The 26,649-nt window shown below is 39.9% G+C and overlaps 1 protein-coding gene across 12 annotated transcripts in view; it reads left to right on the top strand.

Annotated features, from left to right (window-relative positions):
* Positions 1 to 1,516: 1,516 nt before the first annotated feature.
* LOC131591424 (trinucleotide repeat-containing gene 6B protein) overlaps positions 1,517 to 26,649 on the top strand; it is a 124,915-nt gene continuing 99,782 nt past the window's right edge. For 2 of the 12 annotated variants that reach the window (XM_058862112.1, XM_058862114.1), the window contains exons 1-3: positions 1,672 to 1,832; positions 13,989 to 14,061; positions 18,895 to 18,984. In XM_058862112.1, the coding sequence (XP_058718095.1) occupies positions 18,940 to 18,984 (45 nt within the window). In that variant the 5' untranslated portion in view covers positions 1,672 to 1,832; positions 13,989 to 14,061; positions 18,895 to 18,939. The other 10 variants (XM_058862106.1, XM_058862107.1, XM_058862119.1 and 7 more) reach the window with 9 other exon arrangements.

Genomic DNA, 26,649 nt, shown 5'->3' on the forward strand with positions numbered 1-26,649 from the left:
CTCTGTTCAGATGCTCTACGATTCTGCTAATCAGGTTGTAATAGGATTCTCTCGGGGAGAGCAAATGGAAATACTGCCCTGGCTTGCAGCCCTGGGCGAGGTCGGGAAGTGACATTAATGAACATCAGCCTTCAAATATACTGGAGAATAAGGAGAATTAGAACAAGCATAGAAATTAGGTACCAAGAGAACCTCTTGTTCCCAGTTTATCTTCCACATGCTTCTGTTATCCATGCATTCCCCTCAGTGCTTTCTGTGTCAGTTTTGGAGACTTCAATGCTCCTCCGGCCCTGCTCCTCTGCTATGCTAATCCTTTGGGCCATCCAGGTCCTACTGATGTACCTGCACTTTGTCCTGCCCGTTCTGCGATGCAGCAGTGCTGCCCCTCACCTGCTCTGCTAACGCTGCTCATCCCGGCCTTCACACCACCTCCCGGGAAAGCGTCCCCGGGCCCGCTCCTGCCTCAGCCGACCACCGGCCACCCCCGCAGCCCCGCTTCTGGCTCGGCCCACTCCGAGATAATGAAGATCAGCGTGTATTTGTAACCATTACATTTAGGAATGACGCCATGGTCACCACAAATCGCTTTCTCACAAGTTTTCCCGGCCGCGGGCCCCCGTCACGTGCGCGGCTGCCCGGGCCACGTGGGGCGCGGCCGACACGCGCCATCGCCCCACCCAACGCCCGCCCTCAGAGAGGATTGACAGTGAAATTAACCAATCAAAGGCAGGACCTTGCCTTTCCCCACCCCCAGCCCGCCGTTGCTGTGTCATTCGGCGGGTGACATCGGGGGGTGGTTGCCGGTTGGCTGCGCACGCGTCGGCTTACGGCCAATGAGCTTCGCGAGCTGAACGACTGATACCTACCCTGCCCAATAGCTGCCTCGCTTGCACGTGGGGGGGTGGGACGTAGCGGAGATGTCGCTGGGGGCGGCGGGCAGTGTGGCGTCGCTGCTGTGTGGCGGCGTCGCTGAGCGGCCATACCCGCTATCGCCTATGCCCGTCACGGCCCCTCGCCCATGCAGCCGGCAAATGAGTGCACAAACTGACGTAACCTCGCCTCGGCTGAGGAGGGTCCGTGGGGCCGCCGAGGAGCGCGGCTCGGTGGGCGGGTGTCCGCGCTGTTACGGTGTAACAGGAAACATTCCTTCTCTAATGGAGTCGGAGGGTGCGACCCACAGACCAAGCCGTCGGGCGGAAGGGCGGGACAAGTCGAAGCGGGCAAGCGAGTGCCCCATTTAAGGGGCAAATCTCGCAGACAACTGGCAGAGGAAGAAGGGGCGGTAGCCAGTGAGGGATGTGAAGGGGGGGGCAACGTTAAGCGGTGACAGCCAGCAAATGCAGCCAATCGGTGAGTGTGTAGTGACGCGACTACCCAATCAAAAGCGTCGAGAGGCGGTGCTCCGCTCTGATTGACGTGCTTCCTGGCTAATGGGCGGAGAGATCTCCTAGACTCTTCCCAATGGGCAGCGTGAAGGGGCGGAAAGGGGAGCGGAAGGAGAAGACGAGCAGGCAGAACCACCAATCAGCGTGAGGGTCGGCGGGGCGCCGTCCAATGGGCGGTGCGAGGGGCGGTGCGGGGGCGTGTCCCGGTGTGTTTGGGTTCGTGCTCCTCGGGGGAGGGAGAGACGGCGGCGAGGAAAGTTTGGTTTTGGTTTTTTTTTTTTTTCCCCCCCCCGGTGGTGTTTTTTTGGCGGGGCCGGCGGAGGGGGGGGACGCTTTTCGCAGCTTCTTCGCCTTTCGCTTCCTGGGGTTCGTGTTTCCCGGGCGGGCGGAGCCGCCCCCGGCACTGAGAAGAACGGGGGCTCAGCGCACCGCGGCGGCGCCTCGGCGGTGAGTGCGGGACGGGCCCCCCACCTACCCCCCATCCCCGCTCCCAGCTCCCGCCGCGGGGACTCCCTGCGAGCCCTTCCCGCCCTGCGGACCCTCGCGCCGCCTCTGAGGGGCCTCTGGCGCCGGGCCGCGGTGCCGCGGGGCGGGGGAGGGACGGGGGGGCCGGGCCGGCGGGAGGGGCCCCGAGCGGCGGCGGCTCAAGGGCGCTGCCCCGGCGGTGGCGGAGCAGCCGCTGCTCCCGCCCCGACCCCGCCGAGTGCCTGTCCCGGGGCACAGCCGGGCGAGCGCTGCCCCCTCCTCGCCTCACGTGCGGCCGCCGCTCGCCGCCCCCTCCGGCTCCACACAGGGCCCCGGGGAAGAGCCGCCCGCCCGCCGGGTCACCCAGGCCGGGCAGGAGGTACAGCGGCGGCAAGACTCCGAGGAGCCCTTGTGTGGATGGGGGGAAAAAAGTGCTGTAGTGTGGGGACAGAGCCGAGGTTGCGTTGGTACCACTGCAAACCGCGCTGGATGAGTGGAAGGCGATGCGGGTTAAAATGTGTGTGTGTATATGTGATGGGCGGGCGGGAAGAGTGACCGTGTTCAGAGGTGTTTCCCAGGGGGGAAAAAAGTTTCCCCAGCTGTTTGTAGCAAAATGAGTGAATGTTTGTTTCTGGAGACGCTTCGCTGGCTGTGGATAAGCGCTGCTTGCAGCGTGGTATCTTGCAAGCTCAGATCTGCTTTATGAAAGTACATGTAGGAGGATCTACTACAGCATACAGCTGAGGCTTGTTGAATAAACCGAAGACTCAGCAAAGTGTTTTCCTAGCTAAAGTAGAGATGATTACTGCTGTAAACAGTGCTTGTTTTTCCATGGTAACGTTTCACTACCCTCATGAACATTTGTTAAAATACCTCTTTGTAAAGTTAACTTTTATTTTGTTTGTTTTTACAATCCATTAATTACTATTTTTAAATGATGACATGCGAGACTTCAGTGTCACGTTTACAACCTCTAGAAAACCTGACTTTTCCTGCAAAATAGTAGGTTAGTCTTTGGGGATTGTACAGCTCTGTATTTGAAAGGTCTGTTATACCTAGTGTTTTCCAGTAATATTGCTACCATATGAATGGATTTTGGAAATTAGTTCCTGCTACAAATGTTGTAGAGGTGATAACTTCGATTCGTAGGGTTATTAAATATGTTCAGCTTTGTAGTTAGTTTTTCCACACTGAAGTTGCTCAGCAATGCCCTCCTCTCCTGTGGTGACTCTTTGAGGGTGCAGATTCCTTGGAATGCTTGCTGTTGAGGTGTGATTAAATGCTCTCATTTGCTGCATTACCCAAGGCCTCGAATTAAAAGATGATCTCCAGTTTTTCTACATGAGCCATGGTTATTGCAGGGTCTGCTGGGTAGATGTATTTTGGGGGAAGGGGTTTGCAGGTTCAGCTTTTCACCTGAGTTACTTAAGTGAGTTGCAGCTGTAACTAGACAATTCATCAGCGAAGAAATCACCCTGCAAAAAGTTAAGACTGGAGATGGGGTAAGGGAGCCCAGAGAGGTGTAACCTACTGTGAGGTTTTGGGGCAGTAAGGGACAGGCAGATCTATCTTAGTAGAGAGTAGGTAATGTCATCATTTTACATTTATCTTGTTTAGCAATACTACATGTGTGCTGATGGGCAAAATGGAGTTATTGGAATGCTTAAAGGGAATTACCTGAATCCTGTAATGCAGAAGTTCTGGTAAAAATAATAAACAAGTCTGTGTCTCTTGATTAGGCAGACTTTTGAATTAATGTATTACTCCAGTTTCTGTATATCTGCAAATTTAGGTAGAGATCTACACTTTCATTTAAACAATAAGTTCAAACGTTTAGACATAAAAGTCTTGACAAAGCTTAATCTCCAGAGTTTGTGTGATTGAATAGTCCAATAAAACATTTAGGCTGAGTGTGTGTCATGGCTTTGCTTGGTGATGCTTATTTCATCATTAAAACTTGATGTTGGAGGATGACTTCAGAGGAGGAAGCTTCAGGAGAGAATTTTGCGTAGCTCTGAGGTAGTGTATTTTACCTTAGCTCCGCCTCGTATCATAGCAAGTAAGAAATTCAAAATTAATTTTTTTTGCAGAAGTAATGCATAATAAAAATCATATATAGCGATAGCTGCATCTAGAACAGTGGGATGAATAGCTGCAGCCAGAATGATGGAAAGAATCGGAGGACTGCTATAAAATTAGTAATTTGAAAATATGTTCAAATGGGGTTTGTTCTCTTGGGTTTTTGAGTGATTTTTTTTTCCCTCCAATAAAGCTGGTGTAGTTCTGCTCACAGAAGAAATTGGATTTACAATTAAGCAGTACGAACTGGAGATCATAGAATAAGTCTAAGAAGCTTAGTTATTGACTTGAATGAGTTTATTAATAGTCTGCTTAATGGTTTGGTTGCTCTATTCTCCATTTTCTGCAAAATGCTTGGATGCAGTCTGTTCTAGTCACTTATTGCCATTATTGTGTTTATTTTCTTGGAAATCTTTTTATACATAGGTATTGTCTGCTTTGTGCAGTAATAACAACGGACAGTCATTTTCCAGTTTCTTTGCAATGGCTTTCCTCAGTCATTGCTCATAGTGCTGCTCTTAGATACACAAATTCTGCAGTACTTCTACCTACAGCATACCTAACATCTTGCAGCTATTCACATCTTTATCATTAGTTTTTGTTTTTCACTCATCCTTAACCTGTGTGTAATTTGAGTCAGTAGATGTGTTTTTGTGAAGAACTGGCATTGTTTTCACAGGATAAATTAAGCATGTTTATCACAGAAATAAAGGAGGGAAGTACCTGATACTAGCACATATGTACCACTGGTTTTCTGTCACCTCAGTGCTTATAAAATGTATTTGCTGTGGATTTGCTTGTAATGATCTGTTTCTTGCGTTTTCAGAAATTTTAATCATGAAATGTTTCACTGTCTTAGGGAAAGAATAGCAAAGGAATGTCAGACTTCAGTTCTAATTGCAAGAACCTAGCACAGAGATGTTGAGCAAACAGTAACATGCATTTCCAATAGTTTGACCAGTTGTGGTAGAAAAATACATATATTCTTGCTAACAGACTTCCTTAGCTTAGCATTTACTGTGTTTCTCCATTTTCAGATAAAACGTATATGCTAAAGTTGCAGCAAACAGTGTGGAATATGGACTGAAGAATTCATGTCAATCTCTTGTGAATCTAAACTAAACTTTTGGCTACTATCTGCTAATAAAAATAGGGGCACTTTTTGGTACTTGGACCAGCTGCTACTGTCAGACAAGTAGTTGCCTGCTGGTATTTCTGCTTGCGAGGTGACAGAGGTGACCGGGGTGAGAGTAATCAGGATATTCTGATTGCTGTTCTCTGTCCCTTCAGCGGGTAGTAAAACTCTTATACGTCCTTACATTTCTCTTCTGTTCATGCCTTCTTTGTGTTGCACTTCTACTCATTATTTTTTATTTCTTCAGAGAAGTAAACATGCTTTGCTGCAAAGCGTTGGTGTCACTCATTTTTTCTCCTTCAGAACAGTAGGCAGTGAGAACGTTAAATTTATTTTCTCCCTTTGCCTTCTTATAGTGGTTAGAGGGAGAGGGTGTTTTTGCACTTATGGTTTGCATCATGTTGTAGGGGAATGTTCTGAGGTTTTTAAGTTTTCATCAGTGTAAGAGTTGTGGTTGGAGTTTGGATGTTCTCCGTGTTTACCATGTAGTGAGCTATGGAGATGACCTTTTCCAGTTTCAGCTAGTCAGTACGGATTGCGTTTCTGGGCTCTGCCAGCTTTAGTAGTTCTGAAATTGGATATCGTGCATGTATTTCCTGATTTAATATCTGTGGATTAGAAAAAACACAATAGTTCCTCTGTGAGAAAATCTGGGAAGCAAGTTAATGTTCTATCTGAGACTTGCACTGTTTAAATTTTTTAAAATATCTACTTAAAAAAGTAGAATGGATCTGAAAGCAGCTCTTAGCCAGTTTAGCTTTTAAGTCTGTGGAGCAGCATCCTGCTTGTCAGGAGAAATGGGAGATATCATAAGGCAGCACTTGTGCTGTGTGCTACAGGATACTGGTCAGAATAAATGTGTGAAAAATAACCTGGAAGTTGATATATTTTGACCATGGTACACAGAAGATGGGAGGCTGGAAAGCTAATTAGCGGATGAAAGGATAAGAAGCAAAGTTGCAAAACAAAGAGTTGATAATTTTAGATAGCCTGACAGAGGATTAGTCAAAAGGTGATACAATAATATCATGTTGCTTGTGTGAGGGGAAGTCCTCTAATCCATCTAAATGAGTAATGAAGTAAAAGTCATTGATGTTTTTACTTCCATTTAATTTTTATAATTTTATCATGACTCTTGATAGTGTCATAAAAAGTGCTATAAAGAAAAACAGCCTGGCAGGGCTTTTCAGTAGTGTATTGGGGTTTTTATTAGTAAAATATGTTCTGTAACAGGAGAGATTTATGCCCTTTGATCTGGTAGTAGTCTACAAAGAACATAATTTTTGCAAATATTGTTGACTTTCGTCTGCTAAGTTTGAAGATTTTTCAGATTCTAGTCTCTATTTTGTTTGTTGGAAATGCTTCTTCCTGTTCCTCTGATCATCTTGTATCCTAGGGTTGCAGGGCTTTTTTTTTTCCTACTCGAGTCCGTCTTTCTTTCTTACCACAAACAACTGGTTGTACCTGCGTTCTCTAATGTGTTGCTCGTGTGGCAAAAGCAGACTTTGTGAGAGAGTTTCACTAGTTAAATGATTTTAAATCTAGTAGCTGAATGTTTGCTGGCCTTCTTGTTTTAGGACTGGTCCAGTAGGTCTCCACATGAGCAGAGCTAAGAAACTCCTGGGCTGTTCCATGGCAATCTCATTACCAACTTCCCTGGCCCTGTGACCTCACTGCACAACTCTCACGACAGTACTACATGAGTGGTAGGAAAGATAGGAAACCCACCTCTGGGGAGTAGAAGGAGCTCTTCAGGGACTTGCCAGCCTACTGTGGACTAAATATATTTTGGCCTTAGGGTGATTGACCAGTGATAATGGGAGTAAGTCCTCTTGTCTCACTGCTTCTTACAGCCAAGAGATACAAACTACTCAGCACTTTGGTGTCAGTCTCCTCTAGTTATGAACTTCTGTGTCTTAGGAGATGAAGAGAGGAGCTGGTTGTCCAGCTCTTCTGGACATTTGAGAACCTTTTACCTCTCTTTTGGGACATTTGGGGATCCTTAGAAATAATCTGATGTCTCTTTCTGGAGAAGATGGAAGTGACGCAGAGTACATTTTATTTTATTATTACAGCTGACAGTATGTTCTGCTTTTCGTACAGCAGTACAGTAACTTTGTGATTTAAAAGCTTTTCCAGAAGTTAGATTTTGTAGAAGATTAAATCACCTATACACTCACTCACTTTACCATTACAGTGAAACACTATTTCAGATCTCTGAGGTTTCTGTTGCTTGCACATTGTGACTTGAGAAACTGTAAGGTAATAGTATTAGAGGGTGCAACTAGCATAAAGAATGATGAGGAACTTGGGAAAAAATATTAGGATAATGTTTTGATTTAAAAAAATTGCCTCTGGGATAGAGGAAGGGAATGTGTCCCCTTACCCCAGCTTCTTACCAAGACCAAAATGTACTTCAGTCCAGAATGAACTATCATCCTTGATCTGAAGCAGCTCAAAATCCCTTTAAGAAAGAAGGCCATAATACCTATTGCTCTAAATAGTGGCTTTAAAGCATTTTCAGCTATTTTAATGGGGTTTTTCTTTGTGACCCTCTCTGGGATTTTTATGTATTGAGATCCTTCCTGGATGTATTAGTGTTACTATAACAGCATTCTTATATTGTTGTAAATATAGCAGTTTCACTCTGTGTTGGGAATATGTTTATTCTGATAACTATGTTTGGGGGTTTTATTTTGGAGTTTTTGTTTATTTGTTTTTTAAGTTCCACTTAATTCCTTTAAGAAGCTAAAAATGAGTGCTTTGGCACAAATCTGTGTCTATGCAGGATATTTTACTATTACAGCCATTGTAATTTATATTCTTGTCCTTCCATATGTATTTGGGTTCTGAAAAAAAATTGTTTAAAATTAAATTTCTAGTATTTTTGTTTGTCAAAGGCTGAGATTCTGCATTATCAGGTTTGAATTGCATTGTATCAGATGCCTATTCTTGCAAATTAAAAATGCAGATGAGTCTTCTCTTGAAGAGAATAAAAAGAGTCAAGCCACAGTGCTCATTTGTGACTGTTCATTAAGATTCATACCATTTTTCATTGACGCTGCAAAAAAAAAAATCAATACTTAATATTTCTATATTATCCATTTGAAATGGATCCTCACATTTAAAATAGATCTTGTCTATACTACTCCCTATAATACTATAGTATTTCCCTGCCCCTCATAGTAAGTGTCTTTTTTGTGGTGATTTCATACAGCCTCGCCTCATGTTTTTCCTAGCCCTTCAAGGCAAAGTGGGATGGTAAAGCTAAAATTGAGTTTTTATTATTATAGCTGTGCTTTTTGCTTGGATAAATGTTTGGGTGCTTCAGGATCTGCTCGTCTACTTTCTGCAGCTGGTGTGCTGATAGCCTGAGGAACAGGTGTAGATTTTAGTTGCTGTTCAGTGTTTCTGTTGTATTTAATAAAAGCTTAGGGGAAGTTGCCTATGTTTCTGATAGCATTCACTTTGCTAAATGATACTTGAAAGGGTGAAGATGTATTTTATTGCAGAGCTAGGCTTTTTCACACATTTTTTAAACTCCATAGCTGCCATAGATTAAGTGTCTATAATTTTCTTTGCTTGACCTTTTTAATTTTCAAAGCACTCAGAGATGCAACCAAAACTTGCTGATAATACTCTCATTTGTTGGATGTTAACTCCTCTGGTTCTTTCATAATCAAAATCCAACTTTCTCTTCCCTGTCCCTGGCAATTTATATATTGTGGAAAATAGATTCATAGTGAGAGAAGCTTCCTGTTGATTGAAAACTAAATTAGACTGTGGAGAAAACAGGTAGAAGTCCCATTGTATCAAATACTTTTTTACATTGTCTAATAAGCAAAGGAAAATGCTCCTGACAGTGTTACATTGCGGTAGCCTGAGGCCAAGAATACAGTGACATAATTAGTCCTCTCCCTCTCCAGCTCTAACCCTGTACTTAACCAATGTTGGATAATGTTGCTTTCACCAGTTGAAGGTAGCTAGATAAACTGGCACTGCCTTGTGTATGGATACTGTATATCAGCTTATCTCACCCCTGCACAGCTGGGTATGTAAATAAACTAAAACTAACTTTAGTCTTACAAAGTTGGGACCAAAAATAATTGAGAATTTGTGTTACTGAATTTTCAGATTTAATAAAGGATGAACAAAAAGTAATATATAAGTGAAGAACATTTAAATCTAGGAGGAAATCTTAAGAGTTAGGTTTTTAAATGTGGTGGGAGAACTTGACTGTGAAAATCAGTTGTCAGGTAGTTCAAGTACCTAGCCTAAACATAGACTTTTGTGGTTTTGGTCGCAATAGTAAAGCTGGGTTATTTATCTTTTAAATGCCACTTTCAGGGGAAATAAGATTAGAAAGCTGAAGAACTCTTTTGTGCCAAAAGACTGAAAATTTAGGGCCCTGACCTCACACATCGTTGAGCAGGTCTGAAGCTGCTCTTGCAAGTAGTTCCAAATTCAGTAGTACTAACTAAACGTATTCAGTAAAGACTGCAGTGTTGAGGACTAGCACTGTATCAGTAATAACTTGCATTGTCTTTAAATTTAAAAATTAGCCATTAAAATGAGTGTATTGCCTCATTTCTTTGAAGACTGAAAAAACATCATTGAATATAAAACAGATTTTTGAAAATTAGCTTCCTGTTCCTTTCTTAGGTGCTGAAATAGCTGAAAAGTACAATTCAGACTGATGTCATGCTATAAATATTGATGGAGTTCTATTTGGCAGCTGGTTATGTTCAAAGTTGGTGTTTGCAATTATAGTTTAGAATTATTTGCTTAACAACTCAGCATTTGTTTTCTTTGACAATAATTGTGCTAAGATCTTGGACTTCTCTGCATGTATAATCCTGTTAGTGGGAAGTCAGAACGTCTTTGTATAAAAGAACCTCTCTGTTATTAATCATTAGAAGTGAGATAAATATGGAACATTATTTTGGAAAATTTCAGGGTGTAAACTATAAAAGAGTGAAGTTTAAAAAGCAGATTGTGTCTTAAGCTTTATTTTCCATCACACTGCCCTGGCCTTCCTGCTGGCTGTGTCCTGGCTCAGTCTGGCCATAACCTTCTGCCCGAGGCTGCATTACAGGGTGCAGTGCTGAGACCTAAAGCCTTTCTCGGGCAGCAGGGGATGCTTGTCTGCCTTTATGGCTGCTGGAGGATTTAGCACCAATATTGCCATGCTGGTGTGAGTTCCTTAACAGCGCAGCTCTTATTGTAAAAGCAAACAAAGCAAAAGGATAGTTTAACGCAGGAAACCTTGATACCATTCTAATTAAATATAGGGAGATTGTAAGAACTAGATAGTTTGAGAGGCATGGCATCTTCCAATCCTGTCCTGGATGTGAATGATTGTTAGTAATGTTGTCTTTAGCTCTTGTAATAGCTGCTGTCAGTGAACAAGCCACCATTCCCCCTTTCCTCTGCACAAGGCTGCTTACCACCTTATCAGTTTTAATTTAGTTACTGCTGCTGGGTTTGATAAACATACTGCTGTATAGGACTTGATGAGTGTAACTGGTGGCTCAAAAGGAAACCTTCGATCTTGAGTTGACTTTAGTGGTATGAATAATCTGTCAGGATGATTCTGTTGGGATTATCAGCAGTAAAGGAGTTATTTATAGCTTTCAGGTTTAAAGTTGAGCTGTTGAGAAGCAGGTTTCTCACTCATCACAACGTTTTACTTAAGATGGAGAAAAATGCTTCGTGTCTCTGGTCTAGTAGACCAGTGGTGTCTCCACTCTCTACTTTTCCTTAGAAAACCTGATACTCTGTATTCTGAAGATTTTGTCACTTTGCAAATGCCCTGAAATAAAGGCTTGGTGGCACTAGTGAAGCTCCAGCGGTGCTGAATCCTTTGGAATGCTGGTATACATGGATTGCTGGCATTTTGAGCATGTTGATTGCAGGCTGGTTTTGCCACTTGGGGCACCATTAAATGCCATGATAGTTGTGATACTTATGGTAATGACTGCTTTTGTGCCATTGGGATTCCAAGCATTGCTACTGTTAACAAGTAGTGGCAGCATTAGCAGTGTGAAGTAGCACTTTTCTGTGCCTGAAAACCAATAATTTGCAAGACCTAATAGAACCAGAGATGAACAATTGAAAATAATGTTTTTTTGGGTTTTTTTGGTTTTTTTTAATGATTGTTTCCAACTTTGCAGAACAAATCTCTTGAGTGGGTTAAACTTTGATGTGGCATGTAAAAAGCATGTGATATTCTCAATTCACTATCTATTAATTCCTTGCTGCTCCAGGTATCACCACAACTCTTCCTGTGGTGCCGACTGTCAAGAAGATGCTGACAGTCAGTTAAGATTCACTACTCCCAGCAACCTCAGTTTGATAGTTTGCATAAACATTGTGGTGTAGAGTGTTCGAGGTCTTGAAGAGAAAAAGTTGAAATAATTTGGAGGGTGTTTTGTTGCATACATGTTTTATCTACACACATATATGTGTATATGCACATAAATGTGTGTATGTATGCTTCAGTCACAGTGAAAAGACAGAGTGGAACAAAGCATAAAGGCCTTTGGAAAATTCAACCACTTGGCAGCCTTTGGCTGATTATAGTTGGGATGTAATCTTGATTACAGCTGAGAAGTGATGTGTGGATTACGTATGTAAGTATAACTTACAATAGGCTGCTGTAGCAAGGTGACAACAAATATATTTTATGTTCACTGTAACCTTTAAGGGATTCTTTAGCAAAATCGGTATGAACAGAAAAGAAGTGGGGTGTATGCTGCTTTGTACGTTAGAAAGTGGCAAAAAGGTGCAACAAAACATTTTTTAAATAAGCTTTTCTGTTTACTTTTCCTTTACTGGGTGGAGAAACATTTAGCACCTGAAATACTGTTTATGTAAATGGTTTGGATGACTGGGAAGGTGATGATGAAGTATTCTGTCCTTATGTTTCAAGACTGTCTTTAGACTCAAAGGCTAGAGTCAGGATTTTCTAAAATGAAAGTCTGATTTGGGACCATTTGAGAAGTATCCTTTTGGATGTTTCACATATCTCCCTTAACAATGAATCAAAAAGGGTGACATTCTGTAACATCTTTATGGTCCTTCTGTTCTCATGTTACTTTAGGAGAGCAGTACAGACTAATGTATATGATTTCTATTCCAAGTTACAGCTATTTATCTTTTTTTAAGTACTTGTGTGATATCTACATGAACAACTGAAATATTTTCCATGTTACCAAAAATATCAGTGCAAAGAATTTAATACAGAACAAAATATGAAGTTGTGCAGCCAACGCTTAGTTAAACATAATGGACACCCTTTCTCATGTCATGTTTTGCTGTAGAACACCACTGTGATTTTGTGGCACATGTGACTGCCATTCCTGAATATTCCTCTGGATTTTTTTTCTGTGAGAGATTGAGGATTTCTACCTTTTCCCATTCCTCCTAGCTGCTTTGTTTAGAGTGGTATCTTTAGCTCATTTTTCCTTGAAGTACTGATCCTTCCTGGATTTCCTTCCACCTAAGTAATGCAAAGAGATTGTTCTAAACCATGTGAAATCAAGAGGTTGCAAATCCTCTTCTCATGCACCTGTAGTATCTCCTACCAAATTACTGGTTACAAATTGTTTCCATCCTCAGCTTTGGAAAATTAAGTGGAGAATTACCATCACAGTGAGACCTGTGTTGTCCTGGGTAATTTTTATAGTAAATCATGACTGTTACATTGCTGCTGTGCTGTAGATGAAAAACCATGAAATATTTCTGTGTTGTTTTGAAGTTGTGAATTACTTGAAGCCAATGTCCTGATTGAGTTTTTGCTTATTTACATCAGCAGCTGATTTTTGTAAGATGATGTTTTAAGACAGGCCTTTTGAGCAGAGTGTGCTCTTGATTGCTTTATCAGAATCACCCCACAGCATAAGCCAGAACCAGGTTCAGAATTAAAGTTTGGCTCTGTAAAACATTCACTCACTAAGCCAGGGGACAGGTAAACCGCAGTGGCAGGTAAGACTCCCTTTTATCACCAAATGTATTTTCTAGTCAGAAATTGTTTGAATGGAAATCATGCCCAGAAAACTCTTATTTAATGCTAGAAGATGAGGAAAAAAAATACTCAGTTTATGGCAGTTAGTCCAATGACAGGAGCACTTTGTTCCTAAATGATTCTGTACATTGAGGAGTAGTAGCCAAAAAAATGATGCAGTGAATTTAGAAAAATACCACATTCAAATCTCTTACAACAAACCTGAATAATGGCAGCTGGAATAATTTAGATTTTAGTGATGTTAACTTGTATGTGTAGTGGTAAGCTGATGATTGTGGACTTCTTTTAATTCCTGGAAGTTGGTTATGTTCTGCAAAACCAAAACTGAAGTGTTTAATACTAGCTGTGGTTAAGACAGATTATTTATGATTTGAAATGGGCTTGATTGTTAGCCAGTGCAGTGCTGCTATGTTACTCTTTCAAAATAGGATTAAATACCTGACAATTGGTAGGTGTAGGATTAATTTTTACGCATAATATTTAATATTCAGGAGTTACTGTAGGATTACATAATCACTTCCCTTGACTGTAAGGAAACACACTTGTGGTGTGTGTGTTCTCTCAGTTCTTGTAGAAGAAACCAGTTTTACCCCATGTTTTTTCCAGTTGTGACTAGAAATTGTTTCTAGAGCCTCCTACTGTTCTGTTGTATCTCATAGTCAGTAGGAGATTCTCTCACACATGCTACCAGTGTTTACTGTTTTTCCAGATTTGGATGGGAGGTTATGGGGAGAATTTTAAGAAAATATTTTCCTGATGGCAGCCATTCCTTTCACTTCTGTGCACCTAGGTTTGCTGAGCTTTGGAGACAGTTGACTTTTGTTTTTATGTTTGTTTTTAATTTACTAATGACCACAGTTGGTTGACATTTTAAATTTTTTTTTTTGTCTCCTTTTAGGGTTTTGTTTTTGCACTGAATGTAGCCAGGACGGATCCTTGAGGGCTTTGGCAGCCCTTGGAAACTGTCAAAGGTAAAAATCAACCAAAGCTCAGTATTGTGATCTTAAAAATTGGAGGTGAGAAGAACAATAGCCTATGCTGGTTCTTAAGATACTGTAGGATGTATGTCTGTTTTAATGTGCTTTCTAGTGTGTTATTTCCTGTGGGTTTGGTGTGAAGTTTGCTACTGCCTGATGTGATTTGTTTCTGTAAGCTAAAGCTGATATGTATGATGCATCATTTTCTTTGAAAATTAGTTAATTTATGTTGAGATTTTTTAAGTCACTGGAATTGGTAAGTGATTATTTCCTATAAGCAATAAAGTTATAGTCAGGGTTTTTTTATCTTCTGAATGCTCTTGTTTTCAGAGCAACTTGCATTTAAAATGACAAAAAATACTCTGTTCTTCTCTACATTAAAATTTATGTTGCTTTTGTACATTCTTAACAGACCCAATGTAATACAATGCTTTAGCAATTAAATACAATATGGCTGGATCATGTGTTAAAAATGAACATTTTGTCTGTACCTAGAGGCTGGTGACAGCGATCATGTGTCGATACAATTGTGTCAAATAAGCGCAGTCTCATGTAAGACAATTTAGTCAAGTAGTGCCTTGTTCTAAATGCTCTTGTTTCAAGTATGCCACGTATATAAGATCACCATCTTGGAAGAGCAGTCATGTGCCTGTTTAGCTTTGTGAGAGAGTTTGGGACCTACCTTCAATTTCTGCTTAATGTCTGTAATGGTGACAGTTTGGGCGGTCTTACCGTCCTTTGGGGGTTTCTAGTGGGCCGTATCCAACTTAGACTTGGGAATTCACAGAAATCACAATTGGTTGTAGATTAATAAGTGCTTCTCTCGCAGCTGCACCCTTTAGAAGCTTGAAGTTTTTTCTTCATTATCAAATGAAGAACAGATTTTCTCTTCAGTCCAAGCCCTTGAATTAGACAAGGTGCTTAGTCCCAGTGGTGCCTGTTTGATGAAACCAAATTTAAAATCATTGGAATTCCAGCTCTCTTTTGCTATTGAGGACCTTGGGTTTTTTATCATACTTCCCACCTTTCTGTGTGGCGGGAAAATTAGGTCTGGAGGAAATACCTCATTCACTGGTATTGGTTTTCAGGGATTTATAAATACATGGAAATTTTGTTCAGGTTTTGCTTGCTAGAGTGTGTTAGAATGCTGTAGTGCAGAGATGGTGTCCATAAGGACACTGCGCTGTTCTGCTTACACCGAGTCTCTGGTAGCTGCATCTGTCGTGCTGGTCCCAGTAAACAAATTGAGTACATCTTCGCCGCAGAAAGAGATGGAGCAAAAATAGGGCTAAATATCAAACTGGATTATCCCAAAACAATACTGTTTAATCGCAGGACAGTATTGCAGTAGGCATTTAAGTTCATAAGAAATCCATCTGGTTCGTATTAATGAATGTTTTTACCTTTGAGAATAGATTCTCATCACGGTATTTACATTTGGAAGAGTTAAATAAAAGTTGTTCCTAAGTTCAGATGTGCATTTGCTACCTTGGATGTGGGCATACCAGTGCATCGCTATTTGTCAGGCCTTCCTTGGTGTTGCCTTACTCCAGTTGAAGTTAGTTAATTTTTCTAAGGATATCAGGTGAATAAAAAATTGGGGGATTTCAGTAACATTTCAAGTAGTTTGGGTGGATATATGCAAGGGTAGAAGAAGAGGATTATCTTACTTTTGACCTTTTCCAGGAGTTACTTTGATAGGTGCTGGATCTGAAAATCTAAATGGACTGTCTATAAACTTCCTTTTTATCACCTGGGAACCTGACATACCACATTAAGTACTGAATATAAATAAACAACTGCCTTTAGGCTTTTGTCATTTTCCTGATTCTGTAGGATGCTAGTACAAATTCTTACTTCCCTTCCATCCTCCATGTATAAGGTTAATGACCCTGTGTGTCACCTTCAGTGCTCTGGCCAGAAGCTGGTGAGCTGAAGAGGTGATGTCAGTAACATGGAATAATTATGTTGTTTCTTCATGTGCTGGCAAAAAGCAGTCTCTGTTGACTGAGAAGTCACCCTCGGTTGTAAATGACTGCTATAAAAGTCTGCCACAGGGGTTGTGTCCCATGGATTCAGGAATCTTGAAATATCTCCTTTTAGCAATAAATAAGCTTGCAATGCAGCATTCTTGTGCCAGTGGCTAAGGGAATCAATGATTCATATATGAAAAAGAACATCAAAATTATTGAATTGGGCTCATAGTTTATTGCAGGATGTTTTGTCTCCTGAAAGGACCCAGAAGCAAATGCAATCAAGTATGAAATAAACCCAAACCAAACAAAAAAAGGATAATGTTCAGCAAAACTTCCTCTTGCAATACTTCTTGTAGTCTGTCTTCCTGCACCAGCTAAAAAAAATTTGTTGGTGGATTTTCTTTTTCCCTTTGAAGTTTTACAAATAACTGAGCCTTTCAGAACTTCTACCTTTTAACCATCCCATATATGTGGGTTCACTCTAAGTATTGTATGACATAATATTATATGTTTTTTTTAAAACATTAAAGCAAAGAAAACATTAATTCTAGGATAAATTAAGAGAGAAAATAGAAATTATAAAAAAGAAAATACAGTGGAGAAGTAAAAAAGTTTATTCATTCAGTTTCCTACTCTAATCTCTGAGTTCTGGATAGTTCCAGTGTATTTAATCTGTTGTCTGTGGAATTGCTTGCTTTTCTTTGTTCTTGTGGCCTTTGCATTTTTTCTTATTTCCTAGTTCTACTGACCTTTTCTTTCCTCCTTTGAGATGCACTGGTTGGTAGTTTTTTTGTCTTCTTCCAGGAGTAGTATATAAAAACTGGTGTCAAATACCGCCAATTCCTCTGGTAGTGAGGGATCTCGGAAGATAAAACACATCAGGTTTTCAGAGGCTTATGTTTGAGTTCTTCCAGCACTCAGAATGAAAAGTGACTTCCCCTTGCAGTGCTCTTGGTCTGACCTTTCCGGTCTTGTTTTATATATAAGCTTCTTTTAATGTTTTTGTAGCTCAGCTTCATTCTTGCTTATTTCTCTGACTTTGTGGCCAGGTAAGTGCCACGGGAATCCTTCTGGCAAAAGCCGTTTTGGCTGTTAGACATCAGACTGTCTGTCTAACAAAAATCTGAGGAGCTGCCTAATTACTTGACTCTGATACTGCAAAATCATGCTCCAAAACTCCCAGCTCTGGAAGTTCTGGAGTGGGTTTCAGAAATCGAGCATGGCGAAGAAGTACCATGGACAGGGACTGCCCCGCCTGGCCTCCTCCACTGTGGTGCAGAACAAAAAGCAAGAAACATTTGTTATAGGCGGGAGGATCTTGCCATAGATGTCATGCTTAGCATATAATACCTCTGATTTTTGATTGTGTGTTGAAGACAGAATATTTAAGTGAGGATTTGGATAAGAGTTTGCTTTTCTCCTCGTTCCTTCTTTCCCCAGGAAAGGAAATTACTGTGCTCTAAGCCTTTACAACTCTTGTGCCTTGCACTAGAATGTATGATATTACTGAATGTAACAGTTTGTTGGTTGTAAGAATTATTAAGTTGTATGTAACATTTTGTAGCTTCAGGCCCTTAATGTTTGTAGAACATGTTCTTCACTCCTTGAGTCAACCATGACAGATGTTGTTTTACCTATGTGCAGCATAACAGGGGTGTTTGGAGTGCAGATAGCCTTACACTCTGAACAGGATTTAACAATGAAGTGAAGGAGGTGCATCATTTAGAAGCTTTCTCTTGTCAGTTTCCAGGCTTGGAATTGCTGCTGTGAAGGTGACAGTCAACAGTTCTTTAGCTGAGATGGAGGAGAGAAACTTGAAATGGATGTTAAATGCTGGTGCAGTTGAAGAGTTACATAATCTCAAGAGGGACAGCTGTTAAAGGCCAGCAACCTCTAGGCTTTAAGAGAATTCTTAACTCAGTGTACTCAGTGTGAGCCCTTACTTTCCATACACCTGGAATGTTAGAGATCTGGTCATGATTTATGTCTGGCATTTTCAGTGAGAGATTCCTGCTGAATTTATGCTGGTGCATTTGATCTCTTCAATTAATTAATTTGATCCATTACCCCTGAAAGAAGCCTCGTCCTTTGGAGTAGGAGACATTCTAATCTTAAACACCAAGGTCTCCCTGATTGTGTTGCATCCTTCCATAAGTTACTTTACAATTTGAAGTTTGGAGTGCAGATTTTGTTCAGTTGGAACTGCACTGGTACTGTCAAACAAACTTACTCAGTTGCCTAGTAGTGTTGAATATTGGAAACACTGGGATCTGTTGACCTGGGTTAAACTGGAAATGCCAGCCTGAAGGTGAATCACTTTATCTATTCCTTGAACCATTTAGAATGTATTTATTTTTTAAATGAAGTCAAGGAAAAAATCCTGAAAGTAAGACTTCAGAAGTACTGTGAGATCACTGGAAGACTTATCAATTTTTCAAATTAGTAATGTTTAGGTTGCTATAAGCTGAGTCTTTAAATCTTATATTTGCACAAAAGCTATTTCCTAGTAAGAAAGAATTCTCAACTCTGGTCTGTGTGAATGATCCTTGCTGACTGTGGCTTTAATGAGTAAAATCTGTGACTACATTAAGTAGTCAGCAATTACTTTAAAGTTAAAAAAAGTATATTCTTGTTAAGCGGGATTTTTCTTTTTCTTTTAATTTAGTAATTTTCTCCTAACCTGAATAACAGTTCTTGTTTGTGTAAAACATAATTTCAGCAAATATGTGCAGAATGGCAGCAATAAAGGTCATAGCCTAGAATTGTTTATGTGCACTGCAATCTCACATAACATTGTTAAAGGCAGAAAAATCATTGTTTTTAAAATATATCTTTGTTGTTTATCTTTTAGGCAGTATTTTGCATTTCTGCAGAGCTTTGCACAGATCCTGTTCCCATGCAAACTGATGAGGGAGAAATACTGGAGGAAGGCAGTCCCAAGGTCAGTGAGGTAAATGCCACTGTGTTTTGGAAGAACAAAAATTTGCTTGGCTGAAATGGAGGGGTACACAGAGTGAACATCAACTGGTGGTGGTATTTTTAATAAATACCTTCATGCAGATACTTATTATTTATTGTCATGGAGATACTTAGAAAATTAAGCTTTGAAAAACCTTTAGGAAGACAGGGGGTTTTGCCATCCACTAAGGATTGGAGCATGTGTTTTCATGCACTTTCAGGAAGGAAAGAGAAAACTTGTAAGAAGATACTAACCCTGATTGTATTTCATTTGTGAAAACTGGATGGGCTTTCTGTCCTACTCACCCTCTGAGCTAACATAAGGAACTGGACATGTGGGCCCTTGGGTGCAGGTGCTGGTGTTTGTGGATTACTGACTGACCTATATTGAAGGTGTGCTGCTTCTTGTTTCCTTGTACTTGCTGTGTTGTGAGCCTGGATTGTGTGTTGCTTTTAAAGGCACCTGTGATTCTCAGCATACCTCGCTGGGATAGGAGCGTGTGAAGTGTTCTGTTGAATACAATGCCGTGTCCTGCTTTTTGCCTACTTCCTGAAGATGCAAATTTTAAGGCAGGAATTACTTTGGTTTTCATAATGACATAGTCATTGTCATACTCTTCTGTAGGTTTATAAATACAGTTTATAGTCCTGACTACTTGAGGAGTTAGTGTCAACATTGCAACTGATCTGTGTTTAAAACATGCTCTCTACATTTCACAAAAATCTGAATTATTGTTACCTTGCTTGTAGCATTGTGTAAGAGATAAACTGAGAAATTAAAAACTAGAAGACTAAAGTTAAAATTTGTTTCCTAGGTAGACCTTTGGAGAGATGTTTTAATTGTTTCAGGGTCTAAGGAAAAACATTCTTTTAGCTGTAAGCACCAAGTTATGAGGTAAGTAATTATTGGAGAAAGGACTTGGCAATTGTGCTGCCTGTACTTTAGGAGTTGTGTTAATTTTAAATAGCTTTGAAGGAAGGTTTGCTCCAGATTAGGAGCTGAAAAACAAGAACATATTAGTGGATGTACTTGCAGCAATCTGGGCTATTGAATGCATCTTTTGACAGGGGCGTGATTACAAGTTTCAGTGGGGAATAGACATGAGAGAGGAGCCATCACAGTGCGATTAATTACTGATTTTAGCATAGTTATCAGTGCTTTATTTTTACTGCACAGAGAGGATCTTTGTGTGTGTGTGTGAGCACACATTTATGTGTATACAAACAGGTACCTGTGCATATATTTATGGATACACAGCTTTCATTTTTTTTGCCTGTGAGGAAGTAAATTGAAGTAACTGTCTTTTCCTCCAAAGAAGGGTATGTTTTTCTTTGGTGTGCTTAATTTTGGATGTAATGGTGAAGATTGTATCTCTGCTCCAAAAACTGAATGAGCTTAAATTTAAAACCAAATTCTTTATACTGACTTTGAGTTCCTAAATGTGTATGAAGTATTGTTGTGAAACAATTGTCATTTAGAGAATGTGGGAGATCAGGAATGGTGCATCTGGTGTTTAATGTTACTAATATTGGACTATCTAGAATCACTATATATTAAGCAAAAAAGTAATGACTACATCTGGCCCTTCTTTCCATTCTGTGATGTACAGGATTGCTCACTGAAGTCTGTTGCTCAGTGTTTCTTCAATCCATAAATTATTATCCTCTCTTTCCTTGTCTCACGAGAGTTTTGTATCTATAACAGTTGAAGGCTTGTCCTAGAAAAATTTAGGCAAAATATATTTCACTGTGTTGTCTAGTATCATTAAAATAATTCCCTTAATTTACAAATGTTTACATGATCTAGTGACCCATTTTCATAAAGATACATTTTTCTACAAAATACCTACTTTAGATATTCAGTAATATAGTTCAGGTTTTTTCCTTTTGTCCCCATCCCTCCCTACCCACTCCCAACTTTTTCAGGCAGGAGACATGATGTATACTTCAATGAAGTGTTCTTAAAGAGATGGGACCAAAATCATCTGCCGTGGAGATACCATGAATATCAGGATAAAAAGATTTGAGTACAGCAAGAATTATTTTTTTTTTTGTGGTGCCAACCTGAAAAATAAGCTAGAAAGTTTTATGTGAAGATTTTATCCTGAAGTGGAAAACAAATGATGTGTTATGCTGTATACCTGTGAGCTGGTTTGGTTCTATAACTATCTAATTTTTCTGGCATCCTGGACTGTATAGTACTTTGAGACATCTTGGTCTTGAAGATAAAAGGAGATTGCCTCTGGTTTTGAGAAAGAAAATACTGTGCTTTATGTAGAGCAAGTCACTTCAAGTATTCATGGCCTTCAAACTAATTAACACTATGTAAGGTATGATCAGAAAATTTAAGCCCTACAGTTAATCATCATGAAGAACGATGTTCTTGCTTGACTCCTGACAAGCTGGTGACACAGTTGTAAAGTCAGCTTTCATGCTTGCCTTTGCCACTCTTGAAAGGAGTGGCAAACACAGTGGCAACTCATTGGGAATTCAGCTTAAGGGAGGTTACTGATGGACTCAGTTCTCACTTTAGTGTTTACTTCTACCACTGTTGTTAATGTATGCATTTTTATTTAATTAGTAATCTAGTTTTTTTAATATTGTGGTTGTCAAGTTATGCTCATGTTCTCAATTTTGCATACAATTTCTTTAAAATGTCGTCAAGATGGTAAAGACAGCTGGCACCTGTCAATAGCGTGCTCTTGATTCCAATAATTGCCTAATGTTAGTGCTATACAGAGGGGAAGCAACCTGTGCAGAAGCCAGTTTTTCAAATGAGTATATGGGTTTAAAAAATTAATTTCATTTTGGCTGATGTGGAAGTCTTATTTGATAATAATATCTGGTCTATTTTATCCAAATTATCTGCTAGTGAGTATCATACAGGGAAGGATCCTTTTCAGGGTCTCTTGTCTTCCTTTAAAAAAAAAAAAAAAAGGAATCATAGAATCATTAAAGTTGGAAGAGGCCTCCAAGATCATTGAGTCCAACCTTTGAATACCACCATGAGGTGGCAAAGACTTACCAGTGAGGTACAACTGAGGGAATTTTGTAGTACTGATCTCTTCAGAACTGGGAATCTAAGCAAGACCCTCATGGTATTCTCCCTAGTCATGTTTGCTGGAGCTGCTAGTGGAAGGCAGGAAGCACTGGGTCATTCTGGTTCCATCTTCCGCTACCTCTCCTTTGCACCAAGAGGAAAAGAAAACCAGTGTTTCTGCTTGGAACCCTACACCCTTTACTATTATTTGGATTATGATTTTAATTTTTAATTATATTTTGTGGTAGCTAATTAGCTACTAACAATTACTAGGCTTTTTCCATTAACAGCTTTAGTACTCTGACAATATCAACAAGCACTGAACTTGTTTTTTGTGACTGATTTCAACTGGTTTTATCCATCAATTAAGGATTACTGCACAGACAATATTCAATTTGGTTTCTCAGTTGTTCCTTTGCTGTAAAATGTTGCAGGAGGAAGCTAAAATTTTATGCCTGATTTAAAGTGCTTTTAGATTTCTTTCCATCTTGGCAGGAGTTTTGAGCTTATGCAGAAGACTTTCTTTATCAAATAATGCAATTAAAATGCTCATGTTAAGTGTATCTAACTTTCCCACTCTCCTCCAAGTTCTTCCTTCATGTCTCAAAGTAAAAGCCTATGAATTCAGAGGAAGTGAATTACTTTGACTAAAGTAATTTATAGAAAGGTATTTATGAATCATGGTTTTGCTTTGGTGTTGAAGAAGAAAAAGGAGGAAAAATAGATAGTTCTGCATTCACACAGAGAAGATAAAGAGATTAAAAAGTATGTGACTCAAGTATCTAAACACTTGCTTTTACTTCATACATGTTGAGAATTAAGGAACACAAGCCTATGTTAAGTTAGGTGTTTTTATATTTATTAACAGAACCTTAAAATTCACAAGGAAGTGCTGTTAGGAGTTCTCCTTCCTAAAAGCAGGAATGTGCCACTAACTGGATTTATGGGTAAGGTGTGCTCAGTTCCTGCATAATGACAATAGTGCAAGAGTTAGGCTGATGCTTTCATTTTGTGGAATTTAGAATTAATATAATAAGGAAAAAACCCTTAGTTAAGTAATTAAACTTACAGCATCCAAAACCTTGATGTCTGTATCTCTGGGCTTATGATCCTGCTTGAGTGATACAGAACTGGGTTTCAATTCAGCTAGCACTAAATAATTTAAAACATTCAGGCCTATACAGTAATGAAATGAACAGTCTGCTTTGAGACTGTAATTATAAAAAAATATTTTTTCCACTCTAGTACTGGCCTGGTACATGGTGCTTTCAGATGATGGTTCAGTATGAATCCCTGCACTCTTGGAAAATTTTGGCTTGTTACAGGAGGTGAGCTTTCAACCTCAGTGTACTATCTTGTGAGTACCTGACAGTCCTGAGTAGGTTTCAATTTACTCATGTAGCTGTTGCTTCTCCACTGGATCCAGGACAGTAGACTTCGGGTTTTTTTTGTTTAGTTATTTCATTTTTAATGTCCACTGGTGAGTCATTTGTGGAGCTTCCAGCATTTCTGTGCCCTGATATACAGGATGTATTTCCATCATTTTTCTGGAACATGAGTTGTAGGAGCAGCTAGTCTTTGTAAAGGTGACTTACAACTATATTAAGTTCCTGGAGTCTTTGTATGAAGTATCTTGTATAGTCTTTGAAAAGTAGAGAGGTATTCTGCCTAACAAGACAATTTATGCTGCTTCTAAAACGTAGCAGCTTAATAAGTAGGAGGACAAAGAATTTCTCACAACAGAAACTGATGTCATCTCATGCTCTGCTAGCTTCATTTTGTTAACCTGAAAATGCTACAGCTCTTTAGGAGAGTAATTTCAGACCCAAAATATTTGCATATCGTGTATTGTAAAAAAGTCCATTAGCTTCTCAGTAAAGAATTAATTTACTTAAAATTCCTTTTAATTACATGTTATAAAAGCTAGTAAAAGTGTTGCAATATAGTCTCCTCTTGTTTTAAGTATAAATTAACATAGTACATCAAGAGGAGCAGAAATTTTGGGTTAGTTTCACTCTGGAATTTCAATGCTGTGGCCAGGAAAAGAACCTAAAACACTTTCCTACAAAACGCTACATGCTTGGACCCTTCTCCATGGGGAAGAAAACCCAAGCAAGCCTGCTTGTGAGTTTATAGCTTCAAATTTCAAAATTTCAAGGCATTGTAACAAAGAGTTGTAATTATGGTATGGGGTCTAACCCTAGCTGGCAGCTAAGCACCACACTACTGCTCATCCACTCCTGCCCCTGCAGGTGAAATGGAGGGGTAGAATTTGCAAGGGTTAAAGTCAGAAAATATGTGCAATTTGATAAGATAAATGAGATAAGGGTGGTGTAATAATTTGGGGGAAACAAAACCCAAACCAACAACAGAGAGGAGAGGAAAATAAAACCTGTGGAAGAGCAAATGATGCAAAAGGAAAAGAATTGCTTGCTGCTAAACAATTGATGCCCAGCCCATCTATGAGCAATGTTAGCCCTGGCCAACGTCCCCACACACCCTCACTCTCTCTCAGTTTTCATGCTGAGCACGATGCCATGTAGTGTGGAGTATCCTTTTGGACAGTTGGGGTCAGCTGTCCTGGCTGTGTCCCCTCCTGGCTTCTTGTGCACCCCTGGCCTGCTTGCCGGTGGGGTGGGGTGAGAAACAGAAGAGGCCTTGGTGCTGTGTGAGCTCTGCTCAGCAGTACCTGAAACATCCCTCTGTTATCAGCACTGCTTCCAGCACAAATCCAAAACACAGTCCTCTACCAGCTACTGTCTAGAAATGTAGCTCAATTCCAGCCAAAAGCAGTATGGTATGTTATCAGGGCTCACTATAAAGAAGCAGTTATAAATAAGGTAAAACTGTGGAGGACTTTGCAAAAAAAACCATGGAATTAGACAGCACTACTTGAACTATTGTGAAGGAATGCTGTTGATAGCCTAACTGCTTGGACATTTTAAAAGAAATTCAGGATCAAATTCAGGATTCTGCCAGTTGGGTGTACTGTTTTCTACAGAGGCAAGATGGATTGCTCATTTGAAACCTACTTATCCATAGTGAAGACTGCTAAAATATAGATGCTGAACTGAAAGATGACTCTCTGTTTTCTAATCTCAAAATACTCTGAAGTGCTTTTGAATCACAAAAGAGAAGGTTAACACAATGATGTATTTTCTTTCTCTTGGAAAATACCATCACGTGCCAAGGAGACAGATCTGGAAGAACCGTCACCATACATTCTTTGATCCAGTCTTTCCATATGTGAGGTTCGTGTGGAGGAAGTGTACTGGCGTGGCATGTTCACTGCAGTGAATAGGTGTGTGTCTCATTTCTAAGGGAAAGAACCCTTCAGTCTTAAAAATACGTCCAGTTTTAAAACTCATCTTTTCCATTCTTTTATAGGTTGTTTCTTTTTCATAAATATTTTCTCATTAGTTTTTTCTCAACCAATAGCATCTCTTCTTCAGTTGATTACATTACAGTTTATAATACTTTGTAAAGCAGAAAAAAAAGCAGATATTTGCTTAAGTATTAAAAAAGTGGTTCTGCATTTGAGAGCTTATGTGGTATAGTCCCACTGTGAGATGAATGTCAGTCAGGGCAATTGATTTGTGGCTTTGCTTACAAAGTGTCTCTTCTCATGCAGGTGATTTAAGGGGTGTCTGCTTTTTTAGAATATTGCCTTTTGATCTCTTTCCAGTTGGTATTGGCTTTACAGAAGTGTTGGCAGTGGCTGTAGTCTATGTGAATTGTGACAGAGTTCTTTATAATTGGTCACTTTATATGAAGTCTTACAGATGTGGAAGTATTGATGAGTGTTTTCAATTTTTCTGTCTTATGGCAGACTTGAGCGAGATAGGTATTTGGGGAGAAATTTGAGTCAGGGGCATTAAAGCTTACCCTACTTTAAAAAAATCTTAGATTTACTTTAGAAATCATTTGTAAAATGTTCGTTTGGCTGAGTCATTGAAAGGTGTGAAATTCATTGGTCTTGCTGACTTCATGAATTTGCAAGACTTTGTATATTTGCATGACCCTACAAGGACTATTTCCTTTTTATTTTGTGAAGTAGATGGGTATGAATCTTTTTCACTTCCTCCAAATTTTTTTTTCATTCATTGGGTATGGAAGAAATGCACATGAGGTTTGATGAGAAGAGTATGGGTTGTTATTCTTGTGGTAGTAGTAGTAAAAAATAGTAGTGATGGTCTCCATCATTCCGGACAACTAAGGACACTGGAACTCTGCAGAAACATATTGTGTGATATCAGTTCCCCTGAAGGGTAAAAGCAGCATTAAAACATGTCAGCGTTTCCTGGCGCTTGTTTAAAATCACTGAAGCGTTTGAGCAGTAGGCAAGAGGGTGTATCATAAGAGGGGAGAATGTATTAGTTGTCTACAGATGCAGTGCTATGGAATTAGGTTAAGAAATATTTAGAGGTACTGTGAAATTATATTGGTTGGTATCAACAGATGGAATTTCTACATGTAATTCCAGAGAAATAACTTATTCCCATGGCATCTAAAGGTTCGTTGTTTGTTTTTTTTTTGAGGGCAAGCTGTAGAAAAGCCCAGGCTCTGCTCCAGAGATGAGTGGCTATTTCAGTGGTTTGGTGGTCTGTC

Source organism: Poecile atricapillus, chromosome W (genome assembly GCF_030490865.1).
Source record: "Poecile atricapillus isolate bPoeAtr1 chromosome W, bPoeAtr1.hap1, whole genome shotgun sequence".
Lineage (NCBI taxonomy): Eukaryota > Metazoa > Chordata > Aves > Passeriformes > Paridae > Poecile > Poecile atricapillus.